This window comes from Culex quinquefasciatus, chromosome 3 (genome assembly GCF_015732765.1).
Source record: "Culex quinquefasciatus strain JHB chromosome 3, VPISU_Cqui_1.0_pri_paternal, whole genome shotgun sequence".
Taxonomy (NCBI): Eukaryota; Metazoa; Arthropoda; class Insecta; order Diptera; family Culicidae; genus Culex; species Culex quinquefasciatus.
In genome coordinates this window covers 84,485,580-84,510,265 of record NC_051863.1, presented here as the reverse complement: position 1 = coordinate 84,510,265, position 24,686 = coordinate 84,485,580, and the positions used below count along the sequence as shown (strand labels likewise).

At 34.2% G+C, this 24,686-nt stretch overlaps 1 protein-coding gene across 1 annotated transcript in view; it reads left to right on the top strand.

Moving 5' to 3' along the window:
• Nucleotides 1–24,686, top strand: part of LOC6041871 (basement membrane-specific heparan sulfate proteoglycan core protein) — a 182,808-nt gene that overhangs the window by 135,676 nt on the left and 22,446 nt on the right. The window contains 16 exon segments of the mRNA XM_038260900.1: nt 21–164; nt 12,284–12,420; nt 12,483–12,585; nt 13,542–13,646; nt 13,716–13,826; nt 13,938–14,051; nt 14,493–14,618; nt 17,842–17,913; nt 20,695–20,828; nt 20,890–20,951; nt 20,953–20,981; nt 21,321–21,701; nt 21,762–22,168; nt 22,226–22,510; nt 22,585–23,549; nt 23,606–23,723. Of these exon segments, the coding sequence (XP_038116828.1) occupies nt 21–164; nt 12,284–12,420; nt 12,483–12,585; nt 13,542–13,646; nt 13,716–13,826; nt 13,938–14,051; nt 14,493–14,618; nt 17,842–17,913; nt 20,695–20,828; nt 20,890–20,951; nt 20,953–20,981; nt 21,321–21,701; nt 21,762–22,168; nt 22,226–22,510; nt 22,585–23,549; nt 23,606–23,723 (3,293 nt within the window).

Sequence of the window (24,686 nt, the reverse complement as noted above, 5' to 3'; positions counted from 1 at the left end):
ATTTTGGATTACAAAAACAGACTCAAACTCATCCAACGGCACTAGTGGCGCTTGCAACAGTGATCAATGGCAGTGTGACAATGGCATTTGTATAAATAGCGAATTTCGATGTGACAGTCAGATCGATTGCTCAGACCGATCAGATGAGGAGAATTGTCCTCCGGGTAAGTACTTTGCTATGTGTGTGTGTGTGTGGGTGTATTTACATGTATATGTCCTTATTGCTATCGTTTTGCAACCTTTTGCGCTTACGTTTAATTGTGGCATTATAAAGCAACATAAAAGAACTAATTCGATATTTTAAACCAGACTTTTTTATGATTTCAGTAGATTGGTATAAAATTGAAGCATAATGCTAAAGGCTATGAAAAAATTTAAATTCTTGCAATTCTAAATGCATCCAATGGAAACGCAACCTTCAAAAGGATAAGTTAAAAAGTTAATATTTGAGAAGAACACTCTTGAAGAGTAACGGGGCGGTACCTACACAGCGGATTAAGTGATAGTTAAAATGTTTAATGTTAACGGCAATGTTAGCTTATCAAGTATCCGAATCCAGAAGGGACATGATCACCAGCTGTATTGATCCGAGCCGGAAATTGAACTCTCGATCAATCGCTTACAAGGCGGAAGCGTTATCACTAGACTACATGACTGTTCTAATAGGATAGCAAAAGCAACATAATACTGAATCCAATAAGAATAATACATTTAATGCAACGCTATCTATTGACAGAATGTTGATGCTAAATCCCAAACGCTTAAAATCAGAGTAAGGTTGTCGCCTAGGCTGAGTTATGGAACAAAATTCCATGGCACTTATACTATTACCGTTTCCCATTGGCCTCGATTTATGGCCTTTTTGAGTTGAACATTCCAATGCATATATCGTTTAAAGCCCTTTTTAGAAGCTGTAGTCGAACGTCAAAGTACTACAGTCCAGACTCGATTATCCGAAGTTCGATTTTCCGGAGGTTTTTATGGAAATTTTGATAATCAAAACACGAACAAATTTTTTTTGTTTGCGTATTTTTTTTATTTTTCTACTTTTAACATCAAATAAGAGTTTTTTTTCGTAAATCAAATAAAAGTTCTGCGACCACATTTCAGTTAAATATAAATGGTTGGTTGCGTATTAAATTGAAAAATGCATGTTTTTCAATATTTCATCACTGCTATGTTGGCCGCCATCTTGGATTCAAAAAACTATAAATCACCTGGGAGTAGTTTAGAGGTCATACTAAAGCAAGCTCAACTTGCTTTAGTATGAGTAGAGTAGTATAGAGGTCATACTAATGCAAGCTCAACTATTGCTAATAAGACATAGAAAAATCATTTTTTCGTGATTCCAAAGTGAAAATTCGCTGAGGCCTTCAGATAATCGAGTCTGGACTGTAATATGAAAACATAAGCCAGGGGTGCCTAACCTTTTGGCCTAGCGGGCCAGATCAGATTTTTCTGAAGCAGTGGCAGGCCGGAACTAATGTTTGATAGTGTTTAAAAGTAAAAAAAAAGTCATAAATTGTTTTTATTAGGTTCATTTAAAATAAACAAATATATAAGCTAGTGTTACAAATATGATTCACATATTCTTGAGATATAGAAAGAAAACAAATACAGTATGTAAAAAAGTATTTACACCCCTAAGGCACAATACATATTTTGTGATGAAACATGTAAACAATTTAAAGTTTGACAGAAACCTAGTACTACGTTTTGTTCAGAAACTCATGCCGAACATTTTTCTACAAAAAGCTAATGAAAAGATGATTTCTATAAAAATAGTTTATATAACAAATTACAGAAATCATAAAAGGTGCAAAAAAAGTTTGTACACCTCTCGAAAAATTAACATAAATAAAGTTATTTGTTGACAAATCACCATAAATCCAGTCTCCCAACTCCAAATAGGCATTCTTGACTGATTAAAAAAATAATTTGGATTGAATATAAAGTTTTCCAACTACTTAGTATAAAAGTTTATATAACTCTGGAAATTCTATATAAAACTTATCCAAACTGAATTTTGCAAACTTTTAATACAACTAAATGTCAATATATTACCATAGAATTGCTAAATAAACATTTTGGAGTGGGTATAACACCGTTTTGGGGGTATTTGTTTCGATAGAATAGATTTTTCGTTAACAGTCAGGCAACTATGCCAGAAAAGTACCCGTAGACTACTAAGCCCCATTTTAGCGTTACATGGATTTTCAAAAAGCTGTAACTTGGTGAAAATTACATGAAATATCAACTTCATATATACCATTAGATTCGAAAATTAATCAACTTTAAGATAAAAATATTTAATATGGTGGTTTAGGGGGGCGGGTCCCCGGGGGGAGGGGCCAAAGGAAAAAAAAACAGCGTTACATGGAATTCAAGGGCTCAGGGCACATCGTAAAATAACCCAAAATACCAACTTATATAGGTTTTTAGAAAGGGGAGAACCTCTACTTTAAGGGAAAAATATTTAAAACATTTTAAAAATATTTTAACAATTTTTAAAAAATAGTTATCGTAACTATTTTTACAAAAGTAATATTCAATTGAACTGTAAAGCCAAATTTTGAAGCAATATGGTCATGCGAAATATCAAAATTCATGAAATTATTCAAGGAATCGATATATGAGCAATTCAACCTGATTCGGTTGAACCGGTTCAAATAACCGGTACCGGTTGAACCGATTCCGGGGTTGTATCACTAACCATGTCATGCGACGTGTCAAAACTCTTCAAATTAGCTCAACAATCTTTTCGTGATAACTTTGAATCGATTCAGTTGAACCGGTTCAAATAACCGGTACCGGTCTGAACCGATTCAGTGTTTTTACTGCAAATCATGCCTTGCGACGTGTCAAAACTCTTCAAATAATCTCAACAATCTTTTCGTGATAAATTTGAACCGATTCAAATGAACCGGTTCAAATAACCGGTACCGGTTTGAACCGATTCCGTGTTTTTACTGCAAATCATGCCATGCGACGTGTCGAAACTCTTCAAATAATCTCAACAATCTTTTCGTGATAATTTTGAACCGATTCAGTTGAACCGGTTCATATAACCGGTACCGGTTTGAATCGATTCCGTGTTTTTACAGCAAACCATGTAGTGCGACGTGTCAACAATGTTCAAATAATCTCTACAATATATTGGTACTGAATATGAACCGATTCAGTGAAACCGGTTCAAACAACCGGTACCGGTTTAAATCGATTCCGTGTTTTTACAACAAACCATGTCGTGCGACGTGTCGAACATTTTCAAATAATCTCAACATTATATTGGTACCGTCATCAGGGGTGACAATGGGTCTGGGGGGTGAGATTGGGTCATACAAATATCAGCATTTTTGTATGACCCAATGTCACCCCGGATGACGGTAATGAAATTGAACCAATATGGTTGAACCAGATCAAATTAATAAATTGATAAATTGATAATTTGATAAATTGATAAATTGATAAATTGATAAATTGATAAATTGATAAATTGATAAATTGATAAATTGATAAATTGATAAATTGATAAATTGATAAATTGATAAATTGATAAATTGATAAATTGATAAATTGATAAATTGATAAATTGATAAATTGATAAATTGATAAATTGATAAATTGATAAATTGATAAATTGATAAATTGATAAATTGATAAATTGATAAATTGATAAATTGATAAATTGATAAATTGATAAATTGATAAATTGATAAATTGATAAATTGATAAATTGATAAATTGACAAATTGATAAATTGATAAATTGATAAATTGATAAATTGATAAATTGGTAAATTGATAAATTGATAAATTGATAAATTGAATTGAATAAATTTTGCCAGGCCATCGGATAACCGAGTCTGGACTGTACATTTAATTATGCCAATTATAATTATTTTATCATTTTATCATTTTATCATTTTATCATTTTATCATTTTATCATTTTATCATTTTATCATTTTATCATTTTATCATTTTATCATTTTATCATTTTATCATTTTATCATTTTATCATTTTATCATTTTATCATTTTATCATTTTATCATTTTATCATTTTATCATTTTATCATTTTATCATTTTATCATTTTATCATTTTATCATTTTATCATCATTTTATCATTTTATCATTTTATCATTTTATCATTTTATCATTTTATCATTTTATCATTTTATCATTTTATCATTTTATCATTTTATCATTTTATCATTTTATCATTTTATCATTTTATCATTTTATCATTTTATCATTTTATCATTTTATCATTTTATCATTTTATCATTTTATCATTTTATCATTTTATCATTTTATCATTTTATCATTTTATCATTTTATCATTTTATCATTTTATCATTTTATCATTTTATCATTTTATCATTTTATCATTTTATCATTTTATCATTTATCAATTTATCAATTTATCAATTTATCAATTTATCAATTTATCAATTTATCAATTTATCAATTTATCAATTTATCAATTTATCAATTTATCAATTTATCAATTTATCAATTTATCAATTTATCAATTTATCAATTTATCATCAATTTATCAATTTATCAATTTATCAATTTATCAATTTATCAATTTATCAATTTATCAATTTATCAATTTATCAATTTATCAATTTATCAATTTATCAATTTATCAATTTATCAATTTATCAATTTATCAATTTATCAATTTATCAATTTATCAATTTATCAATTTATCAATTTATCAATTACTCATCAATTTATCAATTTATCAATTATCAATTTATCAATTTATCAATTTATCAATTTATCAATTTATCAATTTATCAATTTATCAATTTATCAATTTATCAATTTATCAATTTATCAATTTATCAATTTATCAATTTGTCAATTTATCAATTTATCAATTTATCAATTTATCAATTTATCAATTTATCAATTTATCAATTTATCAATTTATCAATTTATCAATTTATCAATTTATCAATTTATCAATTTATCAATTTATCAATTACTCATCAATTTATCAATTTATCAATTATCAATTTATCAATTTATCAATTTATCAATTTATCAATTTATCAATTTATCAATTTATCAATTTATCAATTTATCAATTTATCAATTTATCAATTTATCAATTTATCATTTTATCAATTTATCAATTTATCAATTAATCAAATTATCAATTTATCAATTTATCAATTTATCAATTTATCAATTTATCAATTTATCAATTTATCAATTTATCAATTTATCAATTTATCAATTTATCAATTTATCAATTTATCAATTTATCAATTTATCAATTTATCAATTTATCAATTTATCAATTTATCAATTTATCAATTTATCAATTTATCAATTTATCAATTTATCAATTTATCAATTTATCAATTTATCAATTTATCAATTTATCAATTTATCAATTTATCAATTTATCAATTTATCAATTAATGGTAGGAAACGGTTGTTATTTTTGTACGTTGGACTGTTCAAGTCAAAAGGAAATAATTTGAAATACGACAAACATTGCAAAAAGGTTTACATCGAAAATATTTTTTTTCAAACCAGCTTATGCTAAAAATGATTCTGAACGCAAAGGAATGCATTTTAAATTGATTTCAGCTGATTGCACATAAATTTCTATCGAAATTTACAAGTTTTTTGAAATGTCTTTTGCCCCCTGATATTTCGAGTAGATTTCGAAGGGATGGTAGTGACAAAACTATGAAAAATATTTGCAGTAGCCTTATGTAAAACGTCGCATGACCATATCATTGCATTAAAATCATGGAATATGTGCGAATCGTTACCAGATTTTTGAAACAGTACAACAAAATCGGTTCAAATTATTCACGAAAACAGGTAGCATTACTTGGATTGCTATAAACCATAAAATTGGTCCTTACCGGTACCGGTAATTTGATCTGGTTCAACCATATTGGTTCAATTTCATTACCGTCATCAGGGGTGACATTGGGTCTGGAGGGTGAGATTAGGTCATACCAAAATGCTGATATTTGTATGACCCAATCTCACCCCCCAGACCCATTGTCACCCCTGATGACGGTACCAATATAATGTTGAGATTATTTGAAAATGTTCGACACGTCGCACGACATGGTTTGTTGTAAAAACACGGAATCGATTTAAACCGGTACCGGTTGTTTGAACCGGTTTCACTGAATCGGTTCATATTCAGTACCAATAGATTGTAGAGATTATTTGAAAATTGTTGACACGTCGCACTACATGGTTTGCTGTAAAAACACGGAATCGATTCAAACCGGTACCGGTTATTTGAACCGGTTCAACTGAATCGGTTCAAAATTATCACGAAAAGATTATTGAGATTATTTGAAGAGTTTTGACACGTCGCAAGGCATGGTTTGCAGTAAAAACACTGAATCGGTTCAGACCGGTACCGGTTATTTGAACCGGTTCAACTGAATCGGTTCAAAATTATCACGAAAAGATTATTGAGATTATTTGAAGAGTTTTGACACGTCGCAAGGCATGATTTGCAGTAAAAACACTGAATCGGTTCAGACCGGTACCGGTTATTTGAACCGGTTCAACTGAATCGGTTCAAAATTATCACGAAAAGATTGTTGAGATTATTTGAAGAGTTTCGACACGTCGCATGGCATGATTTGCAGTAAAAACACGGAATCGGTTCAAACCGGTACCGGTTATTTGAACCGGTTCAACTGAATCGGTTCAAAATTATCACGAAAAGATTATTGAGATTATTTGAAGAGTTTTGACACGTCGCAAGGCATGATTTGCAGTAAAAACACTGAATCGGTTCAGACCGGTACCGGTTATTTGAACCGGTTCAACTGAATCGGTTCAAATTTATCACGAAAAGATTGTTGAGCTAATTTGAAGAGTTTTGACACGTCGCAAGGCATGATTTGCAGTAAAAACACTGAATCGGTTCAGACCGGTACCGGTTATTTGAACCGGTTCAACTGAATCGGTTCAAATTTATCACGAAAAGATTGTTGAGCTAATTTGAAGAGTTTTGACACGTCGCATGACATGGTTAGTGATACAACCCCGGAATCGGTTCAACCGGTACCGGTTATTTGAACCGGTTCAACCGAATCAGGTTGAATTGCTCATATATCGATTCCTTGAATAATTTCATGAATTTTGATATGTCGCATGACCATATTGCTTCAAAATTTGGCTTTACAGTTCAATTGAATATTACTTTTGTAAAAATAGTTACGATAACTATTTTTTAAAAATTGTTAAAATATTTTTAAAATGTTTTAAATATTTTTCCCTTAAAGTAGAGGTTCTCCCCTTTCTAAAAACCTATATAAGTTGGTATTTTGGGTTATTTTACGATGTGCTCTGAGCCCTTGAATTCCATGTAACGCTGTTTTTTTTTCTTTGGCCCCTCCCCCCGGGGACCCGCCCCCCTAAACCACCATATTAAATAGTTTTATCTTAAAGTTGATTAATTTTCGAATCCAATGGTATATATGAAGTTGATATTTCATGTAATTTTCACCAGGTTACAGCTTTTTGAAAATCCATGTAACGCTGAAACGGGGCTTAGTAACTTGACTGTTAAAAACCTAGGTAAAAACGTTGTTATGGTTTGGTTTGAACAACCAGCCAAAAATGTATGGAAGTTTGTAATTTTTGTTCTCGTTGATCAAACTTACTTTTTGCTCAGGTAACGTGGGTTTTAAAGAAAACCTAAACGTTTGGGTATCAAAAGATCGGAAATTTTATGCCCATTCCGATGCCACATAGGTTGACTTGTGAATCGTGGACCGGTTCGGATGCCGGCGGATTTCCCGACGACGTAATTCCGGGTTAGTACGAAATTCCAACGATAAATCTATTCTATCGATACAAAGACCCCCAAAACGGTGTTATACCCACTCCAAAATGTTTATTTAGCAATTCTATGGTAATATATTTCATTTAGTTAAATTAAAAGTTTGCAAAATTAGGTTTAAATAAGTTTTATATAGAATTTCCAGAGTTTTATAAACTTTTATCCTAAGTAGTTAGTAAACTTTATATTCAATCCAAATTATTTTTTTAATCAATCAAGGATGCCTATTTGGAGTTGAGAGACTGGATTTATGGTGATTTGTCAACAAATAACTTTATTTATGTTAATTTTTCGAGAGGTGTACAAACTTTTCTGAACAAAACGTAGTACTAAGTTTCTGTCAAACTTTAAATTGTTTACATGTTTCATCACAAAATGTGCATTGTACCCAAGGGGTGTAAATACTTTTTTTACATACTATATAACTTAAAATAATGTGATTTTCTGATTTAATTGTTTTGTAATTAATTTTGTCAATTACAATTGGGTCCTAAAATTAAGCTTAAATTGATGATATAAAACATATTTTTCTGAGAAAAATGACTCTTTGTTCGTCCGCAAAGGATTTAAAATTGATTTTTATTCATTTTTTTTTAAACTAACTTCGTGGGCCTTCTTGACAAGAGCTTCCTTTATGACAGCTCATTCCAAGGGGACCATAGTTGATCTATCGTAATATGTTGTCTTTTATCTTTTTATTTTTTTTTTTTTTTGCTAAAAATTATTAAAAATCATCATGATGAATAGTAAAAAATGAGGCATGATAAAATATATTAAAACAAAATATGGATTCAAATCTAAAAAATACTTTTTTTGCGATATTGTGTACCTTTTTTCAATTATTTTTAAATGATTTTAAGCACACAAAATTAAAAAGTTTCGAAAAATATAAATTTCTTTATGAAAATTTTAAGACTGCAATCCAAGTTTAAAAAAAATATATATCACATATTTACGAAATGGATAATTTTGTTTTCTTGTGCCATTTTCAATAATTGAAAATTGATTATGGGTAATTCTCCGCCAACTCACACAGCAGTTGCCCCGACCCCTCTTCGATTTGCTAGAAACTTTGTCCTAAGGGGTAACTTTTGTCCCTGATCACGAATCCGAGGTCCGTTTTTTGATATCTCGTGACGGAGGGGCGGTACGACCCCTTCAATTTTTGAACATGCGAAAAAAGAGGTATTTTTCAATAATTTGCAGCCTGAAACGGTGATGAGATAGAAATTTGGTGTCAAAGGGACTTTTATGTAAAATTGGACGCCCGATTTGATGGCGTATTCAGAATTCCGAAAAAACGTATTTTTCATCGAAAAAAACACTAAAAACGTTTTAAAATTCTCCCATTTTCCGTTACTCGACTGTAAAAATTTTTGGAACATGTCATTTTATGGGAAATTTAATGTGCTTTTCGAATCTACATTGACCCAGAAGGGTCATTTTTTCATTTAGAACAAAATTTTTCATTTTAAAATTTCGTGTTTTTTCTAACTTTGCAGGGTTATTTTTTAGAGTGTAACAATGTTCTACAAAGTTGTAGAACAGACAATTACAAAAATTTTGATATACAGACATAAGGGGTTTGCTTATAAACATCACGAGTTATCGTGATTTTACAAAAAAAAAGTTTTGAAAAAGTTACTCGGAAAGTATTTTTTAGATTTGAATCCATATTTTGTTTTAATATATTTTATCATGCCTCATTTTTTACTATTCATCATACTATTCATCATGATGATTTTTAATAATTTTTAGCAAAAAAAAATAAAATAAAAAGATAAAAGACAACATATTACGATAGATCAACTATGGTCCCCTTGGAATGAGCTGTCATGTAGGAAGCTCTTGTCAAGAAGGCCCACGAAGTTAGTTTAAAAAAAAATGAATAAAAATCAATTTTAAATCCTTTGCGGACGAACAAAGAGTCATTTTTCTCAGAAAAATATGTTTTATATCATCAATTTAAGCTTAATTTTAGGACCCAATTGTAATTGACAAAATTAATTACAAAACAATTAAATCAGAAAATCACATTATTTTAAGTTATATAGTATGTAAAAAAAGTATTTACACCCCTTGGGTACAATGCACATTTTGTTATTTTTTAGAGTGTAACAATGTTCTACAAAGTTGTAGAACAGACAATTACAAAAATTTTGATATACAGACATAAGGGGTTTGCTTATAAACATCACGAGTTATCGTGATTTTACGAAAAAAAATTGAAATAGTTGGTCGTCATCGATCATGGCCGTTCATGGTCACCCGCGACAGACACGGACGACGAAACAAAGAGAAACGCAAAAAGTAACTTTTTCAAAACTTTTTTTTTTGTAAAATCCCGATAACTCGTGATGTTTATAAGCAAACCCCTTATGTCTGTATATCAAAATTTTTGTAATTGTCTGTTCTACAACTTTGTAGAACATTGTTACACTCTAAAAAATAATCCTGCAAAGTTAGAAAAAACACGAAATTTTAAAATGAAAAATTTTGTTCCCATAAAATGACATGTTCCAAAAGTTTTTACAGTCGAGTAACGAAAAATGGGAGGATTTTTAAAACGTTTTTAGTGTTTTTTCGATGAAAAATACGTTTTTTCGGAATTCTGAGTACGCCATCAAATCGGGCGTCCAATTTTACATAAAAGTCCCTTTGACACCAAATTTCTATCTCATCACCGTTTCAGGCTGCAAATTATTGAAAAATACCTCTTTTTTCGCATGTTCAAAAATTGAAGGGGTCGTACCGCCCCTCCGTCACGAGATATCAAAAAACGGACCTCGGATTCGTGATCAGGGACAAAAATTACCCCTTAGGACAAAGTTTCACGCAAATCGAAGAGGGGTCAGGGCAACTTTCCCGATTTCGTGTGAGTTGGTAGAGAATTACCCTTATTCAAACATGAATAACTTTTGCATTTGAAACAAAAATATTTTTAAAATAGAAAAAAAAATCCAAATAATACGTTGAATATGCAACATTTTATTGCACAAGCAAAATGTACAGGTGAAAATTTGATCCATAGCTTTTCATTTATTTATACACTCATTTTATTTATTGAACACTTCAATATCAGCCTTGAGGGCCGTTCATAAAACTATTTTGAAAAGCTGTCGCGGGCCGGATGAAATGGCTTCACGGGCCGGACGTTGGACAGGCCTGACATAAGCTGTCCGATGCGCCGGGAACCGTGGTGTAGGGGTAAGCGTGATTGCCTCTCACCCAGTCGGCCTGGGTTCGATCCCTGACGGTCCCGATGGCATTGTTCGAGACGAGATTTGTCTGATCACGCCTTCCGTCGGACGGGAAGTAAATGTTGGCTCGGACTAACCTAAAGATTAGGTCGTTAGCTCAGTCCATGTGCAGGAGTCTTCTCCCTGGGTCTTGTCTCGGTGGAGTCACTGGTAGACAGTTGGACTAACAATCCAAAGGTCGTCAGTTCGAATCCCGGGATGGATGGAAGCTAAGGTGTAAAAAGAGGTTTGCAATTGCCTCAACAATAAAGCCTTCGAACACCTAGTTTCGAGTAGGAATCTCGCAATCGAGAACGCCAAGGCAAAATGCTGTAGAGCGAATAATTTGATTTTTGATTTTTTTTAAAGCTGTTCGATGCAAAAAAAAAATGCGTTCCTCTATTACAAGAAAACACAAAGATTGAGGATAGAAAACATGTTTTGACTGTAATGCACCATACATTCACTAGGGGAGATGGGGGTAAGACGGCCACCCTAAGGTAAAAACTCATTTAAAATCAAAATAAACCATTATTTTCAACTCCAACTTAGTACAGATCCTAGTTGGAAGTCTCCTTTATAGAAAATACCTAACTTGGTATCTTTAAAATAAACGTTTCTTTACTTTTTATTGATTTTAAAAAAATGTGCTTTTTCGATCCTTCCTCCTCTTGCGGGGGTAAGACGGCCACCGTATTTTGCAACTTAGATAACTAAGATAAAAATACATAAAAATATAATATTTTTATATAATACTGTTAAGGACATTATCACCATGACTGCGAAATGAAAAGCTTTCAGTAATATGCTCCAAAATGTTTTTAAAACAGTTTATAATTAATGTACTTTTTTCAAAAGATAAATATTACGACACACTGGTGATTACGACAATTTTTTCTTAATTATCAAAATTTGGTTAACAAACCAATTTTTAGTTTTGCAAAAAGTGGCTCAAAGTAACTTATTTAGCCTAAGGTACAATATCATTAGATATTTGGGTAACTTTTATCATGTTTAGTAGTAAAACAAGCACATGGCCGTCTTACCCCGCCTGGCCGTCTTACCCCCACCTCCCCTATCCTATATGTTTATGTATAACAAATATAAAACTCATCATTGCTTTATCGAATTGGTTCTTTTATCATATACATCTTCTTCTAAACATTTTCTTACTAAAATCACCTTATTCATTTAGGTCAGCGATGCACTGTCGATGAGTTCTCCTGCGACGATGGCAGCTGCATCGACATTGATCGGCAATGTGACCGGCGTCAGGATTGCAACGATGGAAGTGACGAGCGAAACTGTGATCATTACTATCCCCCAGCAGAGGTGAGTGTTTATTGCTTCAATATAAATAGTTAAATGCATTAACCCGAAATTTGGCCAAACAGCGCTGCCCACAACACGAGTGTCCTGATGGTACCTGTATTGAACATTCCCAGCGCTGTGATGGTCACCGAGACTGCCGAGATGGTTCGGATGAACACAATTGTCGTACGTATTACATACGATTCCTTTTTTCAATACTCTATCGATTAACTAATGAAACACTCTTTCATATCACCCGTATCTTAATTCACTACTTTCCATGCGGCTGTACTAAACATCACTCTCACACTTATATTTTTTGATAATGATTTTTATTGTGACTCTACATATGACAACAAAAAAACACGTTTTGATGCACTAACGATCTCTTCACCTGTTACGCTCACAATCTGTATTGTAGGTTCATGCAATGAAACTGAATTTGCTTGTCTAGATGGTCACCTCTGCATAGATGCCGCTTTAAGATGTGATAGTTATTACGACTGCAAAGACTTCTCCGACGAACAGAATTGTTTCGGTTAATAAGATTACAACTTTTTAGATGTTGATGTTCTGCTGCTATTATTGTTCGAAAGTTATTTGTTTGTGTTTAATAAAACTGTCAAAAAAGAATAATTCATTTTTTTGCATGGGCATTGATTTGTAGTAAAAACTGTAAATTATGGATCGCCAAACAACCAAATGTTTTTTTTTTTTTTGTAAGTTTCTAAAAAAAACAAATGTAATTATTCAAACGTACCATAAAGTTAAACGGATTTTTTCAAGGTTCCCAACTTCGTGAACGCTTGTTCAATGTTCATGTTTTTGCAAACTGATTTTGTTCGCACGGCACAATATACCAAGCAACTTTTTTGGCGTGAAATAGAAATAGTCAGAAACAACACATATTTTCCTTTTTTTTTTTTTGTTTCACAATATTTCTGAGAAAAATTGCTGTTTTTGTTAATAAATAAAACACAACTTTCGTATTTAATAAATTTTACTATCATTCAATGCATCTTGGTTTGCATGTTGCTTCTCCAATTGCTTTCTTCCCAAAATTAAAATAATTTTTAAATTATCTTGTTCAACAAAGTTCTAACGCTCAAACTAACCTTTATCAATCCACATTTCTACTTTAGCATGTCGGGCGAACGAGTTCACGTGTAACGATGGCCAATGCATACCAAAATATCTTGTGTGTAACAGGCAACCAGACTGTCGGGATCAGTCTGACGAGAGGAACTGTGAGTTGTTGCAAATCAAGCCCATAGCTTGTTGTATATTTTTAAATTTCCGATTGCTTTTTTGCTCAGGTACCTGCTCAAGGGCGGAATTCCGATGTAACACCGGTGAGTGCATTCCGGAGTCCCGGCGGTGTGACCTTCGGGTCGATTGTGCCGACGGTTCCGACGAACACGGTTGCAGTAAGTACCACTTATTCAAGCATGTTTTACATGTTTATGTTAATTTCTTGTTTTGTTTTTTTCATGATATTTTTATTTTCATTCACGATCATCTTTGAAAAAACAATGAAGAACCACAATGTAGAGATCATGAGTTTACCTGCGGCGATGGCAATTGCATTGACAAGAGACAAAAGTGCGATAGGCGGTACGATTGTGCCGATCGCAGCGATGAGTTAAACTGCAGTAAGTGCTTTGAATCGAGCCAAAAACATAGGCCAAAAAGACTGGGGTGAATCGAAACTACAGTCTGAACAGGGACAGCAGTTTTTAGAGCACTTAAAAGCTTCGAATTTGGAAATCAATGTACTAATTTTGTTGCTTTGTGTCTGATCTAACCAACCAAATCTAAAAAACAGCTGTTCCAATGGTCCCAGTGTTACACCCAGCCATGTATTCCGATTCATCCCAGGTGATGGTGCCTTATTGAAATAACTTTTGAAGAAGGACCAAATGAAAAAAAACGACAATTGGTATAATATTCAGAAGAACTTTTTCTGTATTATTTGTGTATGTATGTCTTGTAATTCAAGCAATCATTTCATTCCAAATTTGTTTCCTTTACGTTCTTAACCAATTGCTCTTCTTGTCTGTTAAATCCCTCACGAACAAAAAATCTCGAAACAGACATTGACAGGTGCAATCGCAATATGTTTCGCTGTGAAAATGGTCCATGTATTCCACGATCCCTAAGATGCAATGGAAGAGTTGACTGTCCATATGATACCAGTGACGAACTCGATTGTATCGATTGTAAGTGTTGAGCATCAGTAGAAGCGTGCTTTCATTTGCTGTGGACTAATCGTTAAACTAATATTAAATACTGTGCAAAACTAAAATCGATAAAATGTGCTTCAAATCAAATCGTATGGAAGCCTCGAGTTGGAGCCCCCTTAAACTTTTCTTTTTTATTTAATGGTTTAAAAACGGACTGTAATGCCCATGTTCACATAAATGTCCGATATATATAAAACAAAACAAGCTTAGAAAAACTCAAGGCACGTTTGTCCCACACATCAGGCTACGTGTTTTAAGTTTTCGCGAAACAACTGGATTTCTTCAAGGTTTCTAGAACAATTTATCGTCATCTGGGGCGAATCGAGACTACAGTTTGAATAGGGACAGCAGCTTTGAAATTTGGAAATCGATGCACTATTTTTGGGCACCTGTGTTTGTCCTATCCGAAACCAATTAAAATATTCAAAAATTGTACATTAAAAAGGCAAAAACAGCTGTCCCGATTCGCCCCAGATGACGGTATTGGATATTTTGGTTTTTTTATATTTTTGGTATTTTGGAAAAAGTACACGATTTTTTACCAAACTGTGATGAAAATGCATATGGGACATTTATGCGAACAGGGGCAATATTGCACAACAAGCTACCCGTTCTCCATAATTTTTTTGTGCAATCCAGCTCGGTGTCTGTTCATTTTTTTACAGGCAGTGACATAACCAAACCTTTCATCACTCACAGCTATTTTACTGCAATAAAACTGCTTCTCAAAATGCATATGTAAGGTGTACATTGGATACAATGACATTTGCTGAATTAACTAAACTAAACATTAATCATTCTTGTGTTATGTATCATTTCTAACCTCAGATTGTTTCATAAAAAATACATGTTTCCTTCAAATACTTACATGTGTATAGAACGTACAGTAAAGAGAACCTAATTATTGTCCCTAGTTCCCCATGCTAAGAATGCTAAGAACGAGAGAACTAAATCGGCATCTTTTTCGCATCTTCGCAGTTTTTCGCTTACTATCGCTCTTTCACTCAGAGCAAACTGACTTCGCTGGTTCCATCAGTTAGCCGATTGACTTCTCTTGCTCTTAGGGGCCCAGTTATCGAATGCTTCTCGCCAACTGCGCTGATTGGAAAATGACGTGAAGATCTCCAATGCAAAATATATTTAACTAAAATAAAATAATAACATGCTCTAATATATTTCTAGTAAAAAACCTATCAATTTTCAAAAAATAATCATATAAGCTTAAAAAAGTATTATTAATTGATCAAATTGTTTTTTTTTTTGCATATACTTACCCCTCGATATTTTTGCTTCGTTATTGTTTATGACGCCCAATTACCGAGCAAGCACTGTATACAACAAAAAATAGAAAAAATAGAATCAATTTATTGTTTATGAATCATTCTGTTTCATTCTATTTTGAACAATTTATTTTGATTTTGTTCTGAAATATACAATAGGGTGGTCAAAATCCAGGTTTAATCGGGGATACCCCCTGAAATCAAAGATTGATCCATCACTAGGCTTAATTACAAGTTGGTATGGAAAAAATAGTCACAATGTATGAAGAAAAGCAACTGAAAGGCGCAATAACTATCCATTTCTTACCAATTCTAGGAATTAAGATCTACATTAAATTTGGGAAAACTTTTGGATTTTTTTCAAATAGTAATTAGCCTTCAAAAATGACCATTTCCGAGTGACGGCTGCAAGGGGCTACTAGAAACAATTATTTTTAAACTCACGTGCGTGTTAGCTTTCCTGCCAGCCTGTAATGTTGCCACTTTGAGCCAGCCGCGCAACAATGGTCTTTTTCGGAAGCTAATAACTTTTTCGCAAAAAAATCCTAAAAATATGGTATCTACAGGAAAGTTTTTTCATTTTTTTTATTATTGCGCCTTTCACAGGTAAAAATCTGAAACAGTTGCTTTTCTCCATACATTTTGACGGTTTTTCCCATAAAAACTTCAAGCGATAAGAGGGAGGGGCTCCCGTGGTCAGAATAAACTCAAATTTGTAATTTAGCCTAGTTATGGGTCAATATTGGATTTCAGGGGATAGCGAGGAGCGGTCGTGGCTGGACAGTTACGGTGTTCGCTTTATAAGCGAATGGTCCTGGGTTTGATACCCATCTGCTCCCAACGAGAAAGTTCTAGACTCATGGAATTTGGAATTAATGAAAAAACATGAAGCTCACGACGGTGTTCGATCCCCTGTCCTTAAGATTGGCAAGCAAAATGCTTTCCACATTACCGTGGAGGACTTATACTAATATGGTTGAATTCAAGAATCGGACAAAGAATCAAATTGAATGCAAGTTGAATATCAAAACTAAAATACCTCGCAAACAAAAATAGCCTAGAAGAATTGAAAGCTTTCCCATTAGAAATGAGAACACACGAAGAATTCGAATACCAATTCAAACGGTCGTTACCACTCGCCTAGGGTGACTCCTGAGACCATTTACCTTCCCAAAACCGTCCAACTCCAAGCAAAACTTACTTGAGGATACTGTGGAAATTTTCCCTTAATACTCTGAAAAAAGTGGGGCATCAACACTTTCCGTCTTCTAAAACCTCTACCCGCAGTCGAGATGGGAGCGGCCGGCAATGGACGGCTTTGGACGGCATTGGACGGCTGCCATGGTGTGGAATCTGTGTGAAATCTGTGTGAATCTAGTTCAGGTGGAATTGGTTCTCATCATCGTCTCCTAGCAAAGCGAAGCGAATATTCAATTTCAGGGGATAGCCTTAACTAGGCCCGGATTTGGACCACCCTTATAAACATTCTGAACATTTTGAATTAATTTATGATATTTTGCACAGAAATAATATCGTACAATTTAAATTAAAAAAACACAAATCATAATAATACTGGGTTTTTATAAATAACATCGACCAACAATTTGTATGCACACTATACTTCATGGGGAAGCATTTACATTAGACACTCTTCAGAATAACGCACAATCAAATTCACATAAAAATTTAGAGTTTGCTGAACTTTCAAATCATGTATGGAAAATAAGCGCTGAAGAACCGCCATCATTTTCCATACAAACTTTGATTCTGCTCTGAAGAAACAATCAAATTGAGAATGCGTAACCATTTATTTTTTTAGTTTTGTTGGTTTTTGTTTATTTTAATATAATTGAAATTTAAAGTAAGTCAATTCTATCAACATATTTTTGATGTAATATCTTTTGAATATATTTACACAGATGCTACGCCTTCAGAAGACAACTCAAGACTGAATCTTCGTACCTATCCAGATGAACAAATCATCAAAGAAAGTAAGTATGCGTTCAAAGAAAAACTACCGTCAACTTGGGCGAATCGGGACTGCAGATTGAATCTGGGCAGTATTTTTTAGAGCAGTTAAATGCTTCAAATTTGGAAATCGTTTACAAACGTTGGATACAACGACTTGTCCAATTTGCCTCATGATTCCCAGTTTGCTCCAGATGCCAGCTAATAATCAGTTATAAAACAAAATTGGCTTATAATTTTGAACTATTGTACAAATTATGAGTTCAGTGCCAGAAGTAAAAAATGTGATTTATTGGATAACGAAATCATTCAAATTTCCTGAATTGAGGAAAAAATCTTCAAAGTACTTTATTAACTCGTTTTATTCCAATTTTCTATTTACTCCAACTTGACTCAAAGAACAAATACTGGAGGGTAAGTGAACAAATAGCATTGCAATAACTTCTGGGTGCATGTTTGCAGGAACAGTTATGTGTGTAAAACAATTGCCATCCTAAGATTTTAAACCACACTGGAACGAAATTAGTACATAAAAATATTATTATCATATATTTTCACACAATTTTATTTTAAGTTGCCAAAATTGTTTCATCTTCATTGTCATTTGTTCCTAAAATGTTTTACATTTTTTATCACATCAGTACTTGTCGATTTGGTGTTGTTTAATTCACAAGTAAAATATTTTTTTATATCACAAATTTATCGAGCTAAATGTGAATTGACCATTGCGGCACCCCCTACAGCGTGGTGCAGACTCGTTATGCTAGGCTATGGCATGCTATGCAAAGTTATCGAGCTAAATGTTTCATTAGGGTGTAATATCAAAATCGATTTTCCAGCACAGCACTTTTTCCAGTTCCTTTGGGGTCAACTCCCCCAAAGTTTGGGCAGTCCTCACTTTGCGCAAAGCGATTCAATTTTCCATAAATTTGTATGGGAAAACCATTTTTGAATTTTGATATTTATAAAATCCACGTTTCAAGCTGTATAAATCGGATTCATATTCGATGCTTACAACTTTCTCGAAAAGAGTATGGTGCTAGCATGTCCCGAAAGAAGATACAGCGTCCTCAAAACTCGTCTAAAACGTGATTTTCGAGCAAAAACACGTTTTAGACGAGTTTTGAACACGCTGTATCTTTTTTTAGGAGCAAGTTAGCACCATACTCTCATCGGGAAAGTTGTAGAGCACCTTCCAGAGCATCCGAATATGAATCCGGTTTTAGTACAGGGTGAAACGTGGATTTTATAAATATCGAAATCCAAAAAAATGGTTTTTCCCATACAAATTTATATGGAAAATTGAATCGCTTTGCGCAAAGTGAGGACTAAACCAATCGTTCCCAAACTTTGGGGAGTTGTTTAGGACCCCAAAAGGAACTGAAAAAATTGCTGTGCTCGCTAAATTTGGACAACTTTATTTTTTTCCATACAACCATATTACACCCTAATGTTTCATGTTTCATCTTATTTGATTTTAAATCATAGATAAGGTATTTGGAATATTATTTGGTTTTTGTGCCAGTCATCAGAAAAGCTCGACTTATGAAAGGTCAATAAGCAAGGAAAGGATATCATAAACTGATGCTCTTCACAAAGAATAATGATTCTATGCAGTAACAACTTCAAAGTGGATGCAATTTCAAATCAATTATTCCAAACACCTGATCAATTATTTATTGTTTCCTATCTTAAATTATTCACTTAAAATAATCAATGGTCAAAAAAATAATAATGATATCATCAATCCAAAATGTATTACTAATGTCAAAAAATGTACGTAAATGGCAAAATGCATGTTTTAAAAGTCCAAAAAACATTTTCTGTCACACATATAAAAAATGTCATTAGAAACACAACGTGAAGTCTATTTATTAATAAACATTGCAATTAATCGAAAATACACATTACATAAAGCATGGCTGTGGACTCCATAGTGTGGAATCATATTCGGAGCCGAGGTTGGAGTAGACTAATTTTCTACCAGGAGAAAACACCGACCAATAAAATTACTGCGTAGGCTCAACCGGAGAAGAAGCATGACGTTTGAGGTCCCCAGAAACGTGCACGCACTTTGAATTATACAAACTTTGAGAAAAACCATTCGGCTCTGTCTAAATATTTTTTGGAAAATTTAAAGTTCACATGTTTCTGGAAACCCTAATTTCATGCTTTCCCCCGAGTTGAGCCAGCGCAGTCATTTTTGTCAATTTGTGTAGGTCAGTGTAATTGCTGAAGTCATTTGACAAATCTTGAATCGGAGTCTGGATTAATCAAAAGTTCGGGTAGTTGTTTGACCCTATTTTTCTTAAAAATCTTATAACTTTTGGTAGAATTGACCAAATTGGATGCTTCCGGTCCGGACTTTATAGCCCAGACGTGAATTCATATTAATAAATGACTAAACATTTTCCTAAATCAGCTCAAATAACCTGATTTGATAAATTTATTTTCATTATTTAAAACATGTTACAAAATAGATCAAACATCTAAGCAGAAATACTTCCTATTTTGATTAACACATCAAGTAAATCAAAAATTGAACCACCTTCGAGAAAATGGTTTATTAAATGTCAAGAAATCCTATGAAATTTCAAGCAACTTCGTTTAAAAGCTCATTTGGTTGAATCATTGGAAAAATTTCATCAAGCACAATTATTTAAACCGGGATGTATTATGTATGTATTATGATTTGTTCATAACATTTATACGCGTGAAATGCACAAAGAGGATGCCTCACCATATGGAGAGATTATTTTATTGAAAAGAACATTAGTTTAATTTGACTGTTTTACCCTATCTAGGTCGTGAGGTGGTTTTCCAGTGCCGTGACGAAGGTCCCATTCGGGCCAAGGTAAAGTGGAGCAGAGCAAATGGTCTGCCACTGCCGCCTGGATCGCGTGACATAAACGGGCGTTTGGAGATTCCTAACATTAGGGTAACTTAATCAATCTGAGTGAGTGATCAAACAAAAAGCTTATTTTTTATCGTTTTTTCAGTTTGACCACAATGGCGACTATATCTGTGAAGCAGTAGGATTCCCAAGTCAACTCCAGGGGCAGTAAAATGGTTCACTTGATCGTTGAAAGATGTGAGTATTTTCAAATTATACTTTTTATTGACAAACAACTATGAAATCAAAGGTTTTTATCATTAACATGCAGCCTGGAGAATAAAATATAGAAAAAATACTCATAACATTATAATGTACGGTACAATTCCTCATATAGGGTTTGAATTTTATGGATTAGGTAAAGATAGATTTAGGTTTTGAATTAAACATTGAAACTCACTTTTAATGCTTTCATGCTGCCCCTTGAATTAAATTCTCGGTTAGTAAAATTTTGAAGAACAGCAACTATCGCTGCATTGAGGGATGCTTATATAATTAAATAACCCAAATCAAACTATCTTTCTCATAACTATTCAGACTACCCTGCGGAACGTCCACCATCAGCGTGCTCGATCACCCAAGCCACGTGCATGAACGGTGATTGCATTGCCAAGAGCCAGATTTGCGACGGAAACTTTGACTGCGTCGACGGATCGGACGAATCTGGGTGCCGCGAGTCCCAGTGCGAGCCGAACGAGTTCAGATGTTCCAACAAGAAATGTATCTTAAAAACCTGGCGCTGTGACGGAGAATCGGACTGCGGCGATGGTTCCGACGAAGAGAACTGTGCTACCCTTCCGCCCGATGCCGCCTGCCGCTATGATGAGTTCCAGTGCCGTAGTGGACAGTGCATTCCGAAATCATTCCAATGCGATTCTCATCCCGATTGTTTTGACAAATCCGATGAAATTGATGCAGTAAGATTTTTCAACTAAAAAATCAAATATTTGTGTTGTGTTAATTATCTTTTTTCTCTAGTGGCGCCATCGGTCATTCAACCTCCTCCACCGTCGTTGTCCATTCAAGCTGGAGGAGTTTTGAATATCACTTGTCGCGCAACGGGTATTCCTGTTCCATTGATCGTATGGCGTCTCAACTGGGGACATGTCCCTAGCAAGTGTAATTCCGTAAGTGATAATGGCTTTGGCGTATTGACCTGTAATGACATGCAGCTAATTGACTCTGGAGCATACTCCTGTGAGATCATCAATTCTATGGGAACTCACTTCGTTTCACCTGACACGATTGTAGTTGTTTCTGGAAATGACACAGTCTGCCGAAATGGATATTTCAATAGTAAGGCCAGGCATCCTGAAGAATGTATCAACTGCTTCTGCTTTGGTGTATCCAACCAATGCAAGAGCGCCGACCTGTACACCTATGCTGTAAGTTTAGTAAATATATGATTCTAATACCAATACTAACTCCAATTTTTCAATCAGCTGAACCCTACTGTGTCCTCACTTACTGTCGTTGGCGTTGAAGGTCCATGGACGGGACAACGAAGGATTACCGAAGGCGAGTTCTCCAACCATGATCTTACGGTAACCAGACACGGTGTTCAGCTTAGGTTGGCAAACATTGTGCCTGGACGTCAAGTTCCTTACTATTCACTGCCGGTTGAGTACAAGGGAAATCAACTGAAATCGTATGGAGGATCTATTCGTTACCAGGTTGAATATGATGGAACTGGTAATCCAAACACCGCCCCTGATATAATTGTGAAGGTGCGTCCCCCTCTAATGCAACTATTACTCCGTCTCAATAATCTAAACATATATTCATATTAACTCTTCTCCAGGGCAATGGCATCATTCTGCTGTACAAACACAACGCACCTTTCTACCCGGATGAACGTAATGCAGTTTCGGCTACCTTCCTTCCCGGAACATGGCGCAAGGATGACAATTCATTGGCAAGCCGAGAAGATATTATGATGGTGTTAGCAGATGTCGAAAGCATCTTGATCAAAATGCTGTACATCGAAGGTGTTGAACGTAACATTGAACTGTTGGACATTGCAATGGATTCAGCAGCCACTCAGAACTTGGGATTAGGCTCAGCTACACTTGTCGAAGAGTGTAGATGTCCGCCGGGTTATCGGGGACTGTCCTGTGAGAGCTGTGATTTCGGATACGTTCGCCAAAGCAGTGGCCCATGGTTGGGTCGTTGTGTACCGAGAGCTCAAGAATGTCGTCCTGGATACTACGGTGACCCGAATCGTGGTATCCCGTGCCAACCTTGTCCATGCCCTGTTCCAGGAGACAAATCGCGAGCTAGAACATGTTCTCTAGACAACTACAACAATGTCATCTGTAACTGTGACCGAGGATACACTGGGGACCGATGCCAACAGTGTGCTCCGGGTTACGTAGGAAATCCTATGGGAGATGGCTGCTTCCCCGGACAGGTTACGAATTGCAATTCAGAGGGCACTCAACAAGTGCTGCCCGATGGTAGGTGTATCTGTAAAACCGGTGTCACCGGAACGTACTGTGATCGGTGCGCGGCGGAACACTTTTACATGCACGAAAAGGGATGTGTCGAGTGCTTCTGCATGGGAATTTCGAGAAGTTGTACTAGCACAAGCCTGTATCGGGACACAGTACAGGCAACATTCAATGATGGGCAGTCCGGATTTTCGCTGATTTCCGATTACGCAAATCCGGAAATTATTGCTACCAACTTGCCAGCCTCTAGCCGCGAAATTGTTTACCGAAACTTTGGAACAAGTGACGATACCTTCTATTGGCGACTCCCTGCAAAGTAAGATAAAAGCGATACCATCCAGTAAAGCGAAATTATTTATCCACTTTTCACAGATTTTTAGGAAACAAGCTGACATCGTATGGAGGCTTCCTGAACTACACTTTGCGTTACACTCCCCATTCCTCGGGTGGTGCTTCCAGAAACAATTCCCCCGATGTCGTGTTGCACAGTGTGAGTATTAAAGTCCTAGCTCTCAAATAAATACAGCTTAGATACATCAGGTTCATCTTTTTTGTTATCATCGAAGTCACTTGATTCAAGCTTTATGTTTCATTTTGCATTTGACATAACGTCATGATTCGAATTCCCGAACGCTTCGAAACCCGGACAGCTCATCTTGTTTTATCAATTATTAGGATATAACAGGGGTGCCCAACCTTTTGGCCCTGCGGGCCGGTTCTGATTTTTCTAAAACAGTGGCGGGCCGGATCTAATATTTGATAAAAGTTGAAAAAGTAACAGTATTTTTTATGATTGGGTTCTTTTAAAGTAAATAAAAAAAAGAAATAGTATTGCTATATAAATATTTCTTGATTTTAGGAATTAAAAACAAAGATAACTTTCAAAATGTGTTTATTTGACTTATTTTAATTTTCGATTGTTTGAAATTGTATAGTTATTGTATTTGACGATTGCAATTAATATTCAAATTTCAATGGTCGTTTTTACGCTTTTTTATTAAAAAAAGACTTTGTCACTGAAAATTTGTTCTGGAAAAATTAGTTTTGCTTACTTATTTATTTGAAAAAAATAGAAAACAAATTTCAATGTGAAGTACACAGTTGTACAACTCAAAGAAATTTATACGTCATTTTGTACAATTTTAGCCAACAAAACACGTTTTTTTCATAAATTTCACAATTTTATTAGATCGATAATTTTGTTTTCTTGCACCATTGGCGACTGTCCAAGATCCATACAAAAATGTTTTTTTTGTATGGACAATTGTCCACGAGGGGGTAACAGATTCCCAAAAAAGTGTCCACGTGGTTTATGGATGGTCCCTTATTTGAGAACTAAAGAATGCCATTCACTAACATTTCAATTCAAATTCGTGCGATTCTTTAGCAATCGAGTGTCAGTGATGTCAACCATCGCGACGCTCATTTTTGGTTCGCAGCACATTTTTTGTTT